The sequence below is a fragment of the Dryobates pubescens genome, chromosome 27, assembly GCF_014839835.1.
Source record: "Dryobates pubescens isolate bDryPub1 chromosome 27, bDryPub1.pri, whole genome shotgun sequence".
NCBI lineage: Eukaryota > Metazoa > Chordata > Aves > Piciformes > Picidae > Dryobates > Dryobates pubescens.
Window position 1 is genome coordinate 14,023,423 of NC_071638.1, and position 21,982 is coordinate 14,045,404.

Below are 21,982 nucleotides of genomic sequence, written 5' to 3' on the forward strand. Positions count from 1 at the left end.
TACGTTTATAAACTTAATTAACAGAAAACTATTCACTTTACATAATTTTAAATAAGAAACACTAGTTTTGCATGAATACCTCATTTTGTTTTGATACAAAATTTAGTTGGCAAAATCTTTCAAATGCGGCACTTCCACTAAAATAAAAATACCATAAATTGACAACATTTTGTTTTCTGCCTATGAAAAACAAAGGTAAGTTGGAGCAGAAAACTTCTGAAAGCTGCAATTATTCTTTGATCAAGTAGCTAGAAAGGGCTGGTTATGGTATACTAGCCGTGGTCGTCAAGAAGACAGGGAGCTAAATATGCCCCATGACAGCAAGCTAGCATTATCTTTTCCTACTTTAAAACTCTTTCAATGCGCATGGCAATAGGCCGTACCAGTTACATGTTAGTGGTTTCTTTACTTATGAAATCAAATTAATTATCAAACTGCCCATTATAGATGAAAAGTTATTGTTTTTAGACACCATACTTTGCTAGCTGTCCTATGAAAAACACAGGAAATAGTGAAATAGGGCAATACAAATGTATTTCTTTATTCCTATAACGCATGAAGAAGATCTTTGAGATCATGCTGAGCTGTGATTTTTTCTGCATTTAGCACGAAACTGGTAGAAGAATATCTAAGCAGAAACAAATGTCATATCAATTACATCAGCACACTGTGCACTGGTGCTTATGATCACCCTTCAGCCATGAAAGTGTCATGGAATATTACACAGATGAATCCTTCAGGAGAAAAATAATCTTCCTAATTTGCAAATAAAAATCAAAGTAAACAAAAATAAATAAATTTCAAAGTGATTACTGGAAACTGAAAGCAAAACAGTTACTTCACTAAAAAGAAATATATAGGTTTTCTTACCCTTGCAAATACCATCCATAAGGTAGGCAGATGTCCTTCATAATACAGGTCGTACTTTGTGAGGTAACACAAGTTGAATAACATATTACTACTTTGGCTAAGAGTGATGTATCGTATCAAGAGTGGTGAGAAGTTGCTTTAATATGCATAAGGGTAGAATAAAAAGAGAAACTGCCTGACTCAACAATGCCAGTTAATTCTTGATATATAAATTATTACAGTCTTGAAGAGCAGAGGCTTAATTATAAAACACAGAAAAAGTTGTTTAAACATAATAAAAGCTTTTTACTGTGAAGATGATAAAAATATTAGAATTCCTCAGAGAACATTTACAAGGACTTTCCATCCTTGTATATATTTAAAGCTTGGCTAGACATGACCCTAAGAATTTGGATGATCCTGATTAGAGCAGGGAACATGAGAAGATGATCTCCAGTGGTCCTTGCATTTATCAATGCTGTAATGCTGTGACTGTTAGGATAGAAGAATGTTACCATGAATGTCTGAGAAAGCATAGGTTTTCCTTTCAGTTTTTGTCTTGCGTCATAACTGCTAAATTTATTCTAATTTGTAAGAGACAGAAAAATAAATACAGTCCAAAGAGGTACAGAATACAGAATTAACCAGGTTGGAAAAGACCATCAAGATCATCAAGTCCAATCCATCACCCAACACCATTTAATCAACTAAACCATGGCACAAAGTGCCTCATCCAGTCTCTTTTTAAATACCTTCAGGGACAGTGACTCCACCACCTCCCTGGGTAGCACATTCCAATGGCCAATCACTCTTTCTATGAAGAACTTCTTCCTAACATCCAGCCTAAACATCCCTTGGTGCAGCTTGAGACTGTGTCCTCTTGTTCTGCCACTGGTTGCCTGGGAGAAGAGACCAAGTCCCACCTGGCTACAACCTCCCTTCAGGTAGTTGTAGACAGCAATAAGGTTTCCCCTGAGCCTTCTCTTCTCCAGGCTAAACAACCCCAGCTCCCTCGGCTGCTCCTCACAAGGCTTGTGCTCCAAACCCCTCACCAACTTTGTTGCCCTTCTCTGGACACATTCCAGCGAGTCAACATCTTCCCTAAACCGAGAGGCCCAGAACTGGATGCAGGACTCAAGGTGTGGCCTAACCAGTGCTGAGTACAGGGCAGAATGACTTCCCTGCTCCTGCTGGCCACACTATTCCTGATACAGGCCAGGATGCCATTGGCCTTCTTGGCCACCTGGGCACACTGCTGGCTCATGTTCAGCCTACTGTCAACCAGTAACCCCAGGTCCCTTTCCACCTGGCAGCTCTCCAGCCACTCTGACCCCAGCCTGTAGTGCTGCATGGGGTTGTTGTGGCCAATGTGCAGAACACAGCACTTAGATGTGTTAAATCTCATGCCATTGGACTCTGTCCATCTGTCCAGCCTGTCAAGGTCCCTCTGCAGAGCCCTTTTACCCTCTAACAGATCAACACCTGCTCCCAACTTGGTATCATCTGCAAATTTACTGATGATGGACTCAATCCCCTCGTCCAGATCATCAATAAAGATATTGAACAGTTCAATTATATTTAATGTTTGAACCTAGAATGCACATCAAAATCAGCAAACAACACTATTGTCAACTTCCAGCACAGGAAGCCTGGCAATCTGTGTAAATATTCACCTCTGTAAATAAGTCAAACACAGTGGCACTGCTGTCCTATGGAAAAGGAATTTGGGATTAATAGGAAAAGGTCAAGGGTTAAAGACCTTCCTCTGCTTATGCTTCCCAATGCATAATCGAAAAGAAAGAAATATTAGGATGTATAACACACCCAAAACATTGCTACTCCAGTACATAAGGTGGACTAGCCTAGACAGGGAAAAGTTAACAAAACATGTGAGGTAGATATTTAACCTCAAAAAATATTCCTTTTTTCTTTTTCTTTTTTTTTTTTTTTCCTTTTTCTCTTTCAGTAAATGACTTCTTCAAAACCAGGTATTTTTTCACTAGTGTCAGGAATGCTTTATCCTACTCTTTCATCTCACCTTGTTGCAATACTTAGGAGTCAGTCAAAGAAATCATGACAGGTATTGATGCAATACAACAATCTGGGGAAAGAAGTGTTTCAAATAAAACGCATAGATTACCTTTTTATGCTAAACTTTCATGTCAACCAAATGAAAATAGATCATTTTCTTTGTGCTTTAAGATCACAGAGCCAGAATATGTACTAGAAATGTAGATAATAATAGCTGCAAACCTTATAATATGCTGCCTACCTTTGTCATCATAACAGCATCTCCCATTAGCCATCAATGTATTTTGCTCCAGGTTTTCTTTAAAAATTGCTAAAGAGTCATTTAAACTCCTTCTGTCTTTATATTCTTGGAGACATGAAAATTTCATAGGAAGAAAAAACTGTGAACTACAGCCAACATTCATATCAACCAAATGGTCTGGTATATTACCTAAAGCAAAAAAAAAAAGCTTCTGCTCAGAAGCTAAATTCAAAATGACCTTGTGCTTTTTTCAAAAAGGCTGGCAGCTGAGGTCATTGGAATAAATTGGGATAGACAGTGCTTCTCTCTGCAAAGTTAGAAGGCATGTCTAGTACATGAATTGCCACCAAGTAGGGGAAAAAAAGCCAACAAAAAAACCAGAAAAGAACATAATTCCATTTTTCTGAAAAGCAATAGTGACTATAATGTACAATAATTATTACTTCAATGAAACAAAGGTAGGTTTTCATCAACTTTATTTCACCATCAGGTATGTTCTACCCTTTTCAAACTTACATTCATAAAGTAATCCTGTTCTCTATTGGGCTCTACTGCTAGCAGTATAAGCAGCTGTAAACACATTTCCGCAGCAGGTAGATCCCAGCAGCACAGAAAATTATGCAGTGTTGTTTAAATATACATGTACTGTAATTGTGTTAAATCTCACTAAATCACCAAGTCAAAAACAATGAAATGGAAAGGAAGCTGGAAACGCTAGTGAGTGTTTTAATTGAGATTCAAGTATGCAAATTTAAAGCAAACTCCCCACTATTCACTTCTACAAGAAAATTAGTGAACAATAATTTCAGAAGATGGCAATTTTCAAAAGGGTGGTTTTTTTCAATTCTTTGGCTACTACACAAGCAACCTCTGTCAAAGGATTTTAACCTGTCAATAGAACTGCATGAGTCCTCAACTGTTTTCTGTAACAGCACCTTTCCACTGGAATATTTTGATCGACAGATTATTTTTAACATCTGCCTCTTTTGGGAGCAGCTTAATGTTAAGATGAAAAATATACTTGGGGTTTCAAAGCAGGTGGAAAAACTCAGTTCTGTTTTCAGTGAGAACTGCTTCTAATTCGGTTTTCCACTGTGCTTTAAAATATCCTATATATGAAGAAAACATCTTGTCACTTTTGAAACATTTAAAGAATTAAAAAGGGAGGGGGAGTGGGGGGAAAGGAGTACTTACCATTAAAGTTCACTGCCCGGATATAACTAAGTAGCTCTTTACCATCAATTGTGTTCATCCTTGGGCATAGACCAATATATCCAGGACAGAGATCTTTATGCATGTTGTGTAGTGCATAGGCCATGGAATATACTGCGTCAATTACAAACTGAACTTTCCCTTCTTGTTCGTAGGCTGAATCTCTTGCAATTCTTTCTAAGCCTATGGAAGAAAGAGAAAGAGTCATCTTACTTCTGTTTGTGTGTCTGTGTACATGCAGGGGTATTTGCATGCAAAAATTCATGGTAGAACATAAATAATTACAGTCAGATTGATAGATAAAGTTAGGACTCATCTATCCATCACTTAAATAAACAAGACAAGGAAAAATATGGCCATCTGGTTTTGCCTCTAATCATTGTACACTGTGCCAGGTATATAAACAGTATATTGAGTTGGAGGCTGGGAAAAATGACAGAACATTTCATTGCAAGAAAAAGAAATACAGATATATGTATTTCTACAATCCAGTAAAAAAACACTCCTATCTCACTGACTTCCGTTCAAGAACTGTTTATTATTATTTATAGGACACTTCTACAGCAGCCTGCCATTCTCTTTTAGATAAATTTAAGGCTACCTTGATTTTTATCCCTATCTATTGTTTGATAAACATTATTTAAGCATTTCAGGGAAAAAAGCTGAATGCTTGCCAAGTGATCTGACCATCTGTCTCCATATTGAAATGCTTATTCCAAGACATTTTCCTGTATTTACTAGTGAATAATTCTTCACATTGAGAATCATATACTGTCGGCTATTTCTTACCAGGACATTTTTCCTTCAAAGAGAGTACAGAACAAATCAATACATTACAAAATTTTTGTTCTATGGGAATTGCCCACATTAATCATCCAGTTCAAATCCAATGAATCGTTCACATTCATAGGTGACAGTACAAAGTGGAAAAGGTGAAAAATGAAGTTCAGGAAAATTACAGACAATCAACATGAAATCCCATACCCTATATAGGAATTCAGCCACAGATTTTGAAGGCTAAATATCTTCATTTACAAGGTAATAAAGGGCCTTTGCACATTCCAATGTAAAATCTGCCCTGGTGAAATCTACAGTCAAGTTCCTATTGACTCAGTGAAGAAAAAACTTCAGAGTTGACTCAGAAAAGAATAATGTCTTGGTTTAAGGAGCAAGACAGATGCTCATTAACCCTTATCAAAGGACTTAAAGAAAACCTCTCCACACCGGATTGGAAAGAATTAGAAGTTTAAATGGAAGTATTATTAATAACTCCATGTAACAGTACAAAGCACATAAAATACACAAAATCCATAGTCTGCCTCGACCATGGTTCTCCAAAAAATTCCTTAGGCCAAAGCTTCATACAGCCTCCCTCCAAACCAGGCCAAAAATCCAGGCCTTAAATACCACCTCCTCCACCATGCCTCTCGGTGCTCCCATAACCAAGTGACGCATCTACAAATTCTGCTTGCCAGCTCCAGCCTCAATCCACCTCACCAAACCTGAGATAAAGCTCCACACACTCCTGGGAGCTGACAGGGAGGAAAAAAGGGAAGAAACTGACTCTGCAGCCAGTTTATATACACATCGCACAATTATGGGATGTGATAACAAGCTACAATTTCCTGGGTCCATCTCATCCCTCTGGAGGACCTTAAAGAACTCCATGGTTCTTAAAGGCATCCAGTGTCAACTCATAACAGATAAATACCTATGTTATCTACCAGAATAACAACTCCTTCAGTTTGAAAATAACCCATTCATATTAAGACTATTTAGAAATTTTTAAAAGTTTATGCATTACTATTTTTAACACTCTACATTTCTTTTTTACCTCTAAACACACTCTTATCAGCTGAAGATATCCATTTTGCGCTACCCAAGTATTTAAAAATGCATTATCTATGCCTGAAAATATACTGTGCATAAGATCCCTCTTCAGATGTATGACATGAAGAAAAAAATGCCAGAGAGTATACTTAAGAACATTTCTTCTGTTTGCCTGCTGCACTTCAGTGTCAATGTCTCACATTACAATGATAACATATGAACAAATTTGTAGTCTGATAATCAGTAGTGTTTTGTGCTTTAAACATTCCAGAGCAGTGGGAGCAATAGTGTTTTAAAATCATGCTGCAGTTTTATTTCTCCTCAGGGATCAGGGATTGAAAGATAAAATCACTATCTCTTGTAAAGGTACTGACCATTTGTAGGGAAACATGCAGAGTTCATTTTATGGTTTGTTACAAGTAGCTTCATAGGTACTTTTCAAGACATGCTATCTAATGATTAGCAAATAAATAGGAAACTGTGACTTTACTGCAAATAAACAAACAAAAAACTTTTCCTTACACATCCTGAGTATTGCACTATTAGTTGCAATGCATTACACAGATACGAAAGAAGATACGAAGTAATGAAGAGATGAAGCTTAATTAGATTGGAACTTTATTAATGTTTTTCATTTGGGAACTAGTTTTCAACAGTAAGCAATGGGTAGAGTTTATGATCTATGTCTTAATTGCTGTGCCTTGTTAGGGACTACCAGACAAAAAGTGAAGGACAGTGTTTACAGAACTGCTGCAGGCACACAGCAGTCAATAACCTGTATGTGCTCTCCAGAGCTTCCACATCTTCTAAACAGGACGGTCAGGACAGAAGGAATTTGAAGGAGACATATTCACTTCAATTGCCAAGCTAAAGATAATTCCCCTCATAAAAAACACAGACGGATAGCTGTGTTGAATGGTGGGGAGTTGGTGAAAGACACGGCAGGATAAAGCCAAGTCATAAAACACTAAATGTTTCAGACAGCACAAGTACACTGCACTAAGTGATACAGATTTTTAAAGGGGGAAAAATTCAGTTTTATACTCCCCTATGTTATAATTTAGTTTAAACACACATAGGATTTGCATGCATTTCTTCCACAGTGTAAAATTTTACCTTTACTCTTCAGATATGTGATCATAAACTAACTTGTCATATAAACTACAGAGGGAAAAAAAACACATTTATTGGGACTGAATGTGTTTCTGTACAGATAAAGGAGTGAGGAACATCACAGAATTATCAGTTTTAAACTTGTCAAACCCAGAAGGCAATAGACAAGAACAGTCTCTGTGCTTTGCATGCTTAAAAAGGCCACCAAATTGGATTATGTGCTCTTTATTCTTTTTGAGAATTCTGTTCATCTTCTCTTTCTCAAATTCTCAATCATTTTAAATTGCAACTTATAAAGCTGACAAGAACTCATTAACTTAAATTACATTACCCTCCCTTAAATAAATGTTAATGTATAGTAGTAAAATGATGCATATTGTCTAAGCCATAAATATGATCAGCTCCTACAGAGATGATATTACATATTTAGACTTTATTATAATTTTTATTCAGACTTGTATATTGGGTAATAGTTTCATTTATAGCTTGACTCTCAGCTCTGTGAGGTATATTTCTAGATACACTGATGACTTAGAAGAATATAACAATTTGTACCACATAGTAGAAATGTTAAAATGCTTTCTTAATAACCACTTCAATGTCTCATCCTCTGGAAAAATTGCTTAGGCTCTTCTCATTCGAAAAGAAGGAGGGAGATGTTCCCAGCTCTTGCTCACTTGATATCCCCAAAGACTGACAGTGTGCCAAGAACTAAGACAAGAAGTGGATTCACACCATTCCTCCCTATTCTGACCTCCAAAGGAAATCCTGGGAAATGCTTTCCAGTAGGTCTTCCAATCCAGCTACTGAGAAGTGAAAGCTTGTAGAGAATTTGAGCAAGATGTCAAGTTTCCCTCACCAATGGAGAAAATACCTAGACACATGAAGTAATGTTAGCATTGTGGGCTAAAGATCAAGGAGAGGCCTAATATTAGCTTGGGAAAAATGTAAGCTGTTCCTGGCTCCTTCCCTTTGAAATCTCTTTTGGGAATCCTAAAGTGAGCCATGGGAGTGATCGTATAGGAGCCTGTACAGGTGAAAGTGTTGCTACAGCTATTCTTGCACTTTTTGAGCAAGACTTGCAAGATGGACTTTTGCAGTGCTTGTTGCCTCCATGATTCTGAGATCCGTACCTTCTAATCTTTTCCTCCTTTGCTACTGTAATTCCTGTGCTACAGCAATAGTTGTATATCCTGCTCAGGGTGCTGAAACTCAGTTATGACAAGGAAAGATAAGAAGTATAACAGTAGGGAGATGAGACATGAATGAGAGGTTGTGGCTGGAGCTACTGTTCTAAGGGGGAAAGTGAAGCAGGTGACATTGTAAACTCCCTAGGTATATAATGAAGATAAATTAGGCCTTTACAACAATAAATAGAATGGAATAGAATTAACCAGGTTGGAAGAGACCTTCGAGATCATCATGTCCAACCTATCATCCAACACTACCCAATCAACTAAACCATACAACCAAGCATCCTGTCAAGCCTCGCCCTGAACACCCGCAGTGACGGCGACCCCACCACCTCCTCAGGCAGCCCATTCCAGTGGGCAATCACTCTCTCTGTGTAAAACTTCCTCCTAACCTCCAGCCTAAACCTCCCCTGACGCAGCCTGAGACTGCGTCCTCTTGTTTTGGTACTGGTTGCCTGGGAGAAGAGACCAACACTCCTGAGCAAAACCTTTCCTGATGCCTCACAAACCTTTCTGTTTTCATTTAGCATTATTGAAAGTGATTTTTGTACAATGTGCAACCTCTAGTGATTATTTCTACAGTTTCATGGAGCCGCCCCATATGTCTAATTAAAATCTTAATTTACACTACTTGAAGAAGACCAAAGGTTGACGTCTAGGACATTGTATACAACAGCTGGTTAAATGTTCAAATTGGAACAATACTTGTGAATGTTCTGCATGATTTTTGACACATCTACTCACTGCTAAATTATTTATCCTTATTAGCTGGCTCACAAAACAGTTTTACTTAAGCCACCCCCAGAAATAAATGAAATCAGAGATAAATATTATGGTGTTAAGACTGATTTTTGTGTGTGTGTGTATGTTAATCACAATTGCAACTAAATCACAATAATTCGTTAGCAGGCTCCCACTGCTCTTCAGCTCAGGCATAATAGTCCTCTATTTATCAGAATTGGTTAGAACTTCCCACCTTTGCAGCACAGTTTTTTACTCAGAAAGCTAGCATCTGTAGCTGTAAGCCATTTCAGCAGGCTCAGCAGGAAGCACTAGAAGCATATGTTGCTCTCATTGAAGTCTTCCCGATTATTCAGCTATTTTCTTCAAACAGAGTTTGCTCTCTCTCAACAAATAACGCAAATGGTGCAGGGGGTTGAGTTGTGTAATAGCTGCATGGTAACTGTGATGCCTGTTCTGTGGATGAGTTAGGTTGCAGAAAGCACCACAAAACCTGAGGCTTCTCTGTCATAGTACGGTGTCAGCTGAAGAAGCAATTAATGAAGGAAGTTAAGGATTATATCAATTTTCTCAGCGATTCCAAGAAGAAAACTGAGAAGCAGAAGCAATGCTAGTGAAATGAAGCAGTCTGACTGCCTATTCTTCTCCAAAAACTGACATATGTGGGTTTGTGATTTAATGAACTGACACTTGGTGCAATTTTTCTGGGGTTATGCCTTTTTATGCCAACTCACACACAAAAAAAAGAAGGAAAAAAAAAAGACAAAAAAAAAAAAAGACAGCTAGTTCAATTAGTGAAAGTCTGAGAAGGAAACAGGTTTTTAGCCCCCAGAATAACGTGGAGATTTAAAAATACTCCCTACTTAGAACTGGACTGAAATCTCATATTTAAAACCACTGTGACCGTTTTCACATAAATGGATGTTTCAAACATTTTCACTTTGACATCACCATAGATGAGAAACTAGCATTTTTGTTTTCCTAGTTCTTTAAATGAAGCACCTTTTAAAATTCTATCCCTGTCCAATTGTTCATTGGAAATATCATAACATTTATCCTGACCTTCACAGCAAATCAGTCATTTGTTTTAGCAAAACACTTCTAACAAATGCACAATAGGACAGACGAATTAAACCATTATTCTAGTTATATTTGGATTATGGGTTTTTTCCTACAACTATATGTGACATTTACTAAAGTGTTTTGTCTTAGGAAAACAAACTGACATTGAAATACAAGCAGAGGACTCTTTTTCCCCTCATTTCTATGCTTTGATAGTTTCCTTAATAATAGTTTGAATGTTCTGGAGCCCCTATTACAAGAGGGATATAGACATGCTGGAACGTGTCCAGAGATGGGCCACAAGGATGTTAAGAGGGCTGGAGCACCTCTCCTATGAGGACAGATTGAAGGAGTTGGGGCTGTTCAGTCTCGAGAAGAGAAGGCTCCGAGGTGACCTAATTGTAGCGTTCCAGTATCTGAAAGGGGCCTACAAGAAGGCTGGGGAGGGACTTCTCAGGATCTCAGGTAGTGATAGGACTAGGGCAAATGGAATGAAACTGGAGGTGGGGAGATTCAGGCTGGATGTGAGGAGGAAGTTCTTCACCATGAGAGTGGTGAAGCCCTGGAATGGGTTGTCCAGGGAGGTGGTAGGGGTGCCGTCCCTGGAGGTGTTTAAGACCAGGCTGGATGAGGCTCTGGCCAGCCTAATCTAGTGTGGGGTGTCCCTGCCCATGGCAGGGGGGTTGGAACTACATGATCCTTGTGGTCCCTTCCAACCCTGACTGATACTATGATACTATGATACTATGGTACTATCAGAGTGAAAAACTCACTTCTGTAGTTAATGCTCTCACATTGCTCAATTATACCTCCACGAAACAGTATAGAATTGGAGAACAAAAGCACTCAGAATTCTCAAACACCTAAATGTGAGTCTAATCCACCTAACAGTGGCAAGAGTGCATAAAACACCACTTTGCTTGAGCCAAAATTTGCTGTAATGTATATTTTAGGCTAAATATCAATGATTGCATTCAAATAAAGAGGAGAAACCAGAGGATATGGTTTCTGCCAAACACCCTAAGAACTATATCATGTATTGAAAAGAGAAATATAAAAAATACAGTGGGATAAGCACTATTTCTTTTGGGCTAGTTAGTATCAATACAACTGCCCATATAGGAACATTTTGTTTTCTATAAAACTCAAAGATGGTTATAACGTTTTCAAAGGTTATATGTCCTTGTTATCAACAGATCGCACCTTGGAAACTGGTACAGTATACTACCAATGTTGGTGCAAGAAGATTCTTGCCCTCTAAAAAAGGTGCTCTTTCTAGGTACAATATGTCTGAAATCATGAGAACACATACCCACTCCAGAAATAACTGAAGAATAAAGGAAGTCACTGTGGAATGTTAAGCAGGGAGAGAGATTATTGCATCCCTAAGCAAGGATCCACAGCAGTTCATAAATGTGACATCACAATAGTTTTCGTTAGATTTTTCTCCAGGTTTTATGCTAGAGACCAAACCACAGTCAAGGCTTGCAAAGCTGCTTTCTAATTCATCCCATGCATTTTGCAGTTTTCTTAAATATTTACATCATAATTTAAATATCACCCAAGTCCTCTCTTGCTTCTTCTGTTTTACTTTTTGAAAAGGTACTGAAATCAGAGACTCACTTCTTAGTTGTGCTTCTGCAAATTTTGCACCACACATCTTTTATTTTAGTGATCCCCCGTATCTTTCACTCCTCTATATTTCTGGGTTTAGTAGGCAGTAACATAGTACAGTTGATTTGATTCTATCTTACTCTGGGTTTGCCCCCTTTTTTTTAACATGCCAATTGTATCTACTCTGCTTTACTTACAAAAATAAAAATCTAATGCAAAAGTTCAATTTCTGTATTTATCAGATTTTAAATTTTACATATATCAGTATATAATAACAAACAAATTTAAGTTTCAAATGCAAACCCATGAGTTTTACCATTAATTACCATCAGCAAGCAGTAACACCAGGCATCAGTACAGACTACAGGTCATCCTGCTGGAAAGCAGTTCCATAGAAAAAGACCTTGGAGTCCTAGTGGACAGTAAGTTATCCACGGGACAGCAATGTGCCCTTGTGGCCCAGACGGACAAGAGTATCCTGGTGTGCACTAAGAAAAGTGCGTCCAGCAGATCTAATGAGATTCTCCTCCCCCTCTACTCTGCCATGGTGAAACCACACCTGGAATAATGCGTCTAGTTTTGGGCTCCACAGTTCAAGAGAGACAGGGATCTGCTAGAGAGAGTCAAATGGAGAGCTATGAGGATGAATGTGGGACTTGAACACCTCCCCTGTGAAGAAAGACTGAGAGAACTGGGGCTGTTTAGTATTGAGAAGGCTGAGGGAGGATCTTATCAATGTCTATAAATATCTGAGGGGTGGGTGTTAAGATGAAGGCGACGGTCTCTTTTCAGTAGTGCCCAAGGATAGGACAAGGAACAACAGGTACAAGCTAGAACAAGGGAGGTTCCACCTCAACATGAGGAGACACTTCTTTATGGTGAGGGTGATGGAGCACTGGAACAGGCTGCCCAGAGAGGTTGTAGAGTCTCCTTCTCTGGAGACTTTCAAAACCTGCCTGGATGTATTCCTGTGTGACCTGACCTAGGTGATCCTGCTTTGGCAGGAGTGGTGGACTTCATGATCTCTGGAACTCCCCTCCAACCTCCAACAGTCTGTGGTTCTGTGATTCCCTAAATTCTATAAAAATAGAGAATTTCAGACTGAAATGTGTCTGACTTGTGTATAAGGAATGATAATATATTGACTTTTTTACCAAAGCAAATGGTACAGGACAAAAAACATTTTAATACACCTCGTTTAAAATGAGGTGTATTTATCATAACTAAACCATGTCAGAACTTTCATTTGAGCTTTCTGACAAAAAAAAATATGACGATAAAGAAAAAAAAACTTGCTTACTCTTTGCAAACACAGAGATCTAAGGACTGCTGGATCAAAGACATTTTAAATGGTTTTTTGACTTTAATTCTCAAGGTTAAGTCAACCTTTTCAGCACTACCTTCTATTTTTGTACCCATATAAATGTTTTCATTAATAATAGCAGACAAAATAATGCAATAATATGGAAGCATTTGCGAGTCTTCATCTTATTTCAGCTTCTACAAAGTCTATGAAAATTTGCCGCAGCCATGCATCCTGTTTCATAAATGGGATCCAAAGACAGGTAAAGCAATTCAATCCTGCACCCCAGCAGCCTAGCACTTTTACATATGCATGAGAAGAGAGAAAACAACATTTTGGAGAAGTCCCACATTTCTCTCTCTCTCAGAATAGGATCAATATACAGGTGAATGTCAGCATGAACAGACAATCAAATATTTTTCTGAATTTCTTAAGTTTAAAATAAACCCCAAAAGGGGCATGTTTTCAGATCTTGTGGTGAGTATGTTGACAGAAACTACATTTTCTAACACAGATTAGCCATAGGAATTTCTAACTACAGGAAGAAATTGCTACTGTACTTGTCTGATCAGTAAGTGGAAATAAGTGATATAAAAGTGATATAACTCTAAAACCTCACAGACTGCAAGCACTTCTGTTGCAGACTTTGGTGTGTGACTACAAAGCCTAGAGTAATGGCTATCAACAAAAGATTCAGTACAAACCACTGAATTTATCCACTGTCTGTTAGCATTTAATCTCAGAGGAGCTTCAGGGCATAGCAACATCATGTATTAAAATGCTTTCCTCTACTTACTGACCATGAGAGCTTTTTGTTTTAAGCTTCAGACCACTGCCACACTCTAGGAACTTATTTTGTCCTTGGGAGTATTATTTTTAGTTACAAACTTGATTGCTGTCCTGCTCAAGAAAGACTTTTTTTTTTGTAATAATAAAGCATTTGTTACAAGTATAAACAGACATAGAGATATCCAACCACATGTTTTATTATTTGTAGCCACTATATGGTATGACTTTCTTTGAAGTCTAAAGAGTTAAGTTACAGCAAGACTTCACCAAAAATATTGCAACATATGAACTAGTCATATTAACAACTACTGATCAGAGGTGTAAGCATTTTCCTCTAATTTAACAATGTCCATAAAAGCAGACTAATTTAGGCCACAAATATTTCATAAGCTATTTATCAAAGAAAAGACCAGTATCAGTTTGAGATGCTATTATTCCCCTTTTATCAGATAGAGATACTGGTTAGCATTTCTTCTGTAGGAATTTAAGACCTTTTCAGCTGAGATGATGGAAAGAGCTTTATATAGGAACTTCTTCTCTGATATCAGAGAGCAGGGTTGAATTATCTGTTCCTGCAACAATAAGGACCATGTGTGATACATGGCTCCTTTGGCTTGGCTGGAAGTCTGCAAACTAAGGGGCAGCAACATCCCATCAGGGGGTGAATTTTGATAGCTTTTTTATACAGCGAATTTATATGTAGATTTGGAATGTACTATGAATTCCCACTCAGACTGCTTGATGTCATGATTTCACATCAAGTATTGAATGTAACTTTGGTTGCTCCTGAAAGGGAGCTTTCATGAGTTTAGGTGGGATCCATCTCAGCAGCTTTAGTGACTAGGAGTTAATTGCCTAACCTAAAGAAAACATTTTTGCTGAATCTTTTGCTAATCTTGAATGTAATCTGAATTCAATGACAAAATATCCCTTTTGTCAAGCCTCGGATAAACTCACTGTGTTGTTTAGCATTTCCATTGGAGACTTGTTTCTCCTCCACTGTTTAGGTTTGCTGTCCCCACTTACTCCATTCACTCCCAGAGGTTGTTCTCTTAACCTGTGCCCTATGATTACTTAACCACCATCCAGCTCATCATCTCATACCCTTGTTGTTCTGTATTCTTTTCCTTTGCTTACTCTGTCATCATCCCAGTGCTCTTTAATCATATTTTGTTGCAGGTTTGTGTGACAACTTGCAGTCCTAGATGAAGTCTATTGCTAGTACAAGACAGTATGTCACCTCTTACAGAATCAGAGTTGTTTTGGTTGGAAAAGACCTTTAAAACCGAGTCCAACTATGGTCTAACTTTACCAAATCTGGTGATAAAACCTGTCCCTTAGCAACACATCGATGCATCTTTTAAACACCTCCAGGAATGGGGATTCAACCACCTTCTGGACAGCCTGTTCCAGTTTTGATAAGCCTTTCATTGAAGAGGTTTCTTCCAATATCCAATCTAAACCTCCCCTGTTGCAACTTAAGATCATTTCCTTGAGTCCTATCTCTTGTTACTAAAGAGAAGAGACCAACACTCACCTCGCTACAGCCTCCTTTCAGGTAGTTGTAGAGAGCAATAAGGTCTCCCCTCAGCCTCCTTTTCTCCAGACTAAACAAACTCTGGTCCCTCAGCCACTTCTCACAAGAACTGTTCTCCAGACCCTTCGTTAGCTTCATTACGCTTCTTTGGGCCCACTTCAGTGCCTCAATGTCTTTCTTGTATTGAGGGCAATCAATCCACTGTTTAGTCACCTGCTACGAGACACTTGAACATGTCCAGAGAAGGGCAACAAGGCTGGTGAGAGGCCTTGAGCACAAGCCCTGTGAGGAGAGGCTGAGGGAGCTGGGATTGTTTAGCCTGGAGAAGAGAAGGATCAGGGGTGACCTCATTGCCCTCTACAACTACCTGAAAGGTGGTTGTAGACAGGAAGGGGTTGGTCTCTTCTCCCAGGCAACCAGCACCAGAACAAGGGGACACACTCTCAAGCTGTGCCAGGGGAGGTTTAGACTCGAGGTGAGGAAAAAGTTCTTCACCGAGAGAGTCATTCGTCCTTGGAATGGGCTCCCCGGGGAGGTGGTGGAGTCGCCGTCCCTGGAGGTGTTCAAGGGGAGATTGGACATGGCACTTGGTGCCATGGTCTAGTTGTGGGACAGGTTGGACTTGATGATCCTTGGGGTCTCTTCCAACCTTGGTTATACTGTGATACTGTGATACTGTGAATAGAGATTCAGATCCATCAGAACAAGAATTCAGCTATTAGTTTTTCCTACAGTTGTTGCAAGGACTTACTATAGCAATGAAAATTTATGTCATATTTGGTTTACTTCACAGGACTGTACATTACTTCTAAGAAGACAATTACACAAAAAAAAAAAAGATTTCAAGGTAAATGCAATGAAAATCAATATAAAATTAAACCAAACATAATAATAAATTACAAAATAATTTCACTATTAGTTACTACTGGGTCTGCATTCACAGTTTGAAACTTCCCAGAGGAAATTTCTGGAGCTGCACAAGGTAGAAATATGTATAACAGAGTTCATAAGTAGAAATAGAGTAGGTTTTTTGGTGTTTCTTTTTTTTTTTTCAGGAAGAAACAGCAGGAGGATTTTTTTCAACTGCAACTGAAAAGGAAGGAAAAGAAAAATGCTTTTCACAGCAAAGGGACAACTACCAATTTAAGCACATAAAAGATCCAATTGTAACTTTTTAAAATATTAAAAGCTGAAGAAAATATTGCATTAACTTTTCCATTTTTCCTATCCACTATCTCCTCCAGCTGTGTCGCATTTTAATGATCCCATCACACTGCAAGAAGTAGGGCATGATGAGGAAAAGAAATAGCTGATTTCACTTAGTGTAACCAGGAGGGAAAAAATTACACAGTATCATAGAATTTTTTAATTTTTTAAATTTTAATTTCCATTTTTCACTTTTCTGTAAGATAAAAGGCACTTTTTGATGGTCAGAATAGAAAATGTGGGTGCTGGAGCTTTGCACTGCCAGAGGCTATAATTTTATCAAGTAAACCTATGTAATTTTCTGGAGATGATAAAATATCACTTTGTTCTACAAGCTGTGTAGAAAACAACTGAAACACAAGATTTTCAACAGATGAAAAATCTACAATTTCCCCACTACCTGAATTAAAGGTGTTTCCTCAGGACATGATAAAAATAAGAGCACCATAAATTAGAATTAAGCAGCTAGTTAATGGACTGCTGGATGCCATGAACAGGACATGCACAATTGGCTTCTGGACAGGAATTTTAATCTAAAACAGGAAGAGAAGTTTACCCAAAAACACCACTCTTCCCACAACCTGGAAGATAGCTAGTTCTTTAATCACAAACTAATTAGAACTTATTGCCTTCAGTGGTAAATTAGGGACATTAAGGGAGTTTGCTCCTTGAGCACGTTTGCTGCACACGCTTCGCTGGTAGCACTCTCTTAACAGCTGAATGTACCTCATCCTCACTGGGGCAAAACTGTGACAATCACCATTTCAAAGAAAAGTTGCCTCATTGACAGTGCTGTCTCCTTCAGACACAGAGACTCAATTTGCTCTATTTGCTCTCTGTGTGTGAATCAGAATCACAGAATTATTAGGGTTGGAAGGGACCTCAAGGATCATCTAATTCCATCCCCCCTGCCATGGGCAGGGACACCTCACACTACATCAGGTTGCTCAGAGCCACATCCAGCCTGGCCTCCCTGGGCAACCTGTTCCAATGTCTCACCACCCTCATGGTGAAGAAATTCTTCTTAACATCCAATCTGAATGTACTGGTATGATTAACAAGTGGCTCAGAGGCTGGTGCCATCTACAGAATTTTGGGGGGGTTTATCTTGAGGAACTTTCTGTGGCACCGGATCCACCAGCAACAGATGGAGTACACTGTCACAAAAGGGGAGAAAGATCCTAGCACATGAGAGTAGCCTATCCCACAGGCGGAAAAGGGGTTTAGGGAGGGAGTTGGCAGGGCTCATTGATAGACCTTTAAATTCAATTTGAAGAGGGAAGGGGTTGAAACCAGCCTCCTCAGACAGGAGCATGGTAAACTGGAGTCAGAGGTGAACCCAGCAGACCGGCTGAAGTGCATGTATACTAATGCACACAGTATGAGTAACAACCAAGAGGATCTGGAAGCCTTGGTGCAGCAGGAAAACTATGATGTAGTTGCCATCACAGAAACATGGTGGGATGACTCACACATCTGGACTGCAGTAATTGATGGCTACAGGCTCTTCAGGAGAGACAGGTGAAGGAGAAGGGGTGGAGGGGTGGCCCTGTACCTTAGGGAGGCTCTACACATCACTGAACTAGAGATTAAGGATGATCAGGTTGAGTGCCTGTGGGTGAGAATTAGAGGAAAGGCCAAAAAGGCTGACATCCTGGCTGGAGTCTGTTATAGACCACCCAACCAGGATGAAGAGGTTGATTAACTATTCTGTAAGCAGCTAGAGCACCAGCCCTTGTTCTTATGGGCAACCTTAACCTGAAGGATATCTGCTGGGAACTTAATACAGCAGAGAAGGTCACTTCACCCAAGGTTATCCCTGAGCCTCACATTGGTCACCAGTCCTTCTCTATTGGTGAGAACAAAGTCCAGCATAGCACCTTCTTTCATTGGTTCCTCCACCATTTGGAGGAGGAAGGTGTCATCTATGCATTCCAGGAACATCCTGGAATGCTGGTACCTAGATGTGTTGTCCCTTCAGCAGATGTCAGGGTGGTTGAAATCCCCCACAAGGACCAGGGCTTGTGAACACAAAGCCATTTCTGTTTGCCTGTGGAGGACCTCATCTGCTTGGTTCTGATGGTCAGGTGGCCTGTAGCAGACCCCTACAGTAACATCACCTTCCCCTGTCTTCCCTTTAATCTTCACCTATATGCTCTCTACCAGCTCATCATCCTTGCCCAGGTGGAGCTCCACTGATTCCAGCTGGTCACTGATGTAGAGGGCAAGACCTCCTCCCCTGCTACCCTGCCTGTCCTTCCTGAAGAACATGTACCCATCTATGCCTACATTCCAGTCATTGGAATCATCCCACCAAGTTTCAGTAATAGCCACTATGTCATGGCATTCCAGCAGCACACTGGCCCTTAATTCATCCTGTTTATCACCCAAGCTTTGTGCATTTGCATAGAGGCACTTCAGCTGGGCTGGCCGTGCCACCCTCTTAGGTGAATCCCCCTTGATTCCCTTGGGGTGTCCCAGCGCTTCGTCCTTGGCTTGCCTCAGAGCAACAAGTGGAGAGCCCTTGCTAGCACTCCATCTCTCTGCCTCTGGTGAGCTGCCCCAATGTTTGTCACAGGCAAGCATGACATTAACAACCCCTTCCCCCTTCGAATCTAGTTTAAGGCTGTATCAATGAGCCCTGCCAACTCCTGTCCTAGAATCCATTTCCCCCTCTGGGACAGTTGCATCCCATTGGTTGCTTGCAGCTCTGGTGCCTTGTAAACTGAGCTGTGATCATAAAATCCAAACCTCTGTCAATTCCACCAGTCCTGGAGCCATGAATTGACCTCTTGGCTCTTCCCAAACATTCTCTCATCCATTGCCAATGTCAGAGGGATGGAGAAGAACACAACTTGAGTACCAGATCCCTTTAGCAGTTGCCCCAAGGTCATGTAGTCTCTTTTAACTAATTGTGAGCCTCTCACTGCTGCATCATCACTACCTACCTGAAAAAACAGAAGTGGGTAATAGTCTGAAGGACTCACAAGGGTGGGAAGTTTATCTACAACATCCTTTACCCAGGCACCAGTGAGACAGCAGACCTCTCCATGACGTGGGTTTGGTCTGCATACCAGGCCCTCCACTCCCCTCAGCAGGGAATTACTTACAACAATGACTCTTTGTTTTTTCTTTTCAAGGTTAGTTTTTATGGCTGACCTGAGGCAACTGTGCCTTGGTGGTACTTCTGCCCTTCATGGCACTTTTGGCCTTCATGAGCCCTCATCCTTGCTTACAACTAGCTCTTCCTGCAGAGCCTCACACCCATTCCACAAGGGCACTGTAGGAGTAGAACAATTATCTAAAATGAGTGGAAGACTAGAGGTGGAAGTGAGAATATGTTTTTTTGAAGGGGGGGGGGGGTTAGAACATATACTGTTAAACCTGTTGGAGTGACATAGGGAATTATCTTCGATGAGACATACTAAACAAGTGCTGAATGAGATGCTTGTGATTAAGCAACAAACAAAGACCAGAAATGTCCCTACAGTACAATTTTGGCATCTAATATTAAAAAGTACTAAAAAAAATCCTTAACTGTAAAAATTCAAAACCTCACCAAAGCATTTGAAGTTCTGTTATTTTATTCAGATTAAAAAAAAAGAGCCATCTTGAGGATTTGAGGGTTTCTGCCCTCAGCCAAGGGCCATCTAGCATTCACAACACAATTCTAATTCCTCGCAAGGAGTGAAACAGACACATCTATCAGAGTACACCAAAACTGCAGTCAGTTTAGCACAAAATACAGAAAATCTGATACCCATCTTTTCCTTAAAAGTCTTAGTGATCATCACTTTCTCAGGAAACAAATCTCTTCTCTAGGTGCTAGTACACTAGTGATGATAACATAATAAATATGCAAAGTACTATTAAAGCACAGCCCTTCTCTTGATAGAAAGTACTCATATCATCATATTTTACATAACTATATCAGCAAAGCTCTTAGCATGAAATGTTATGAGCACAGCAAGGCTTCAGATTTGCAATTCCCTGTGCAATCTTGTAACAGTATTCTGAACCTGAAGTATTGTTTTCATCAGTGATTTCTAATAGCAATACATACCACACATGATATATATACCCCAGTGATATGGTTTTTACATATCACTGTAACACTGAACCAGTGAGCACCTGCTCAGTTATTCTCATGCACTTTGATATCAAGTGAAAAAGGACATGACTTTTCAGGTATTCTTATTCTTGCATTGAAAGAAAAGACTACCTGTGATAACCATTATCATAAGCCTATTTTAGCAACCTAAGGATGGTCAAAAGTAATTTTTCATCTGATCATGAATAAAACTGAAATGTTCCCATCTACTTTCCTACAACACATTTTACAGTTATAGATACATTTTTTTGAGATATCAAAACTGCTTCACAGAATGTCACAATCTTGTGCAGTTCATGTTCCAATTTACCAAGTGCTGTTTGATCTCATTTTACCATGACCATTTCACTTCTCCTTATTCTTACAAGTTGTAACCTAACCTTTACAGTACAGACTGATGGGGAGAGACTGAAAATCATTTAGGTGTTTCACCCATAGATTACATGTGTAAAAGTATTTTTGAACCTTTCTGTGTTTGAGATATATCAGTAAATTCCAGCAAGTTCAGCAGACAGCCACCAAGACGTTCATGGGACCCTGTAAGGAAAGACTAAAGATGATGGGCTTGTCTACCATAAAGAGGAAATGGTTTGAGGTCAACTCCCCGGACAGTAAAACCCAACATCTACAGGGAGATGGAGACAGGTTGTTCACAATGGAGTATGGTGCAAGAACAGGACATAACAAGCATAATTTAAACGAGAGGTTTAGATGGGTAGAAGTTTTTTTTCTAATGAGGATGCACAGGTAATAGAACAAAAAGATATTCAGTCTCTTCTCTGTCAAGAGAAGATATAAACTTCTCATCAGATGCCACTGTATCAAAAATGTCTTAGTCAATGCTACTGAACAATCTCAAGTGCCTATGTACATAAGCATATTTACAGGTGTATGTGCTCAGGCAGACAAGCACGTAGAAATCTGCAGCAGCCTAGACTAAGCTCATTTGGCAGGGAGCTCTGGGGACATTCCAAGTAAAGAATTAACCCTTCTCACATTGTCTATAGACACAGAAGGCAGATTTGGAGAAGAAGAGTTCTGAAAATGGCACCTTTTGTTTATTTCTCTCAGGTCATTAAGAACAGTTCAACAGAAAACCAAGTGGATTTTCATTTAAAATATTTCTAGATCTGACCTCATCATGTAAGAT

At 39.4% G+C, this 21,982-nt stretch overlaps 1 protein-coding gene across 1 annotated transcript in view; it reads right to left on the bottom strand.

Moving 5' to 3' along the window:
• GRM8 (glutamate metabotropic receptor 8) overlaps positions 1-21,982 on the bottom strand; it is a 339,948-nt gene that overhangs the window by 115,376 nt on the left and 202,590 nt on the right. The window contains 1 exon segment of the mRNA XM_054173798.1: positions 4,316-4,516. Coding sequence (XP_054029773.1) covers positions 4,316-4,516 — 201 coding nt within the window.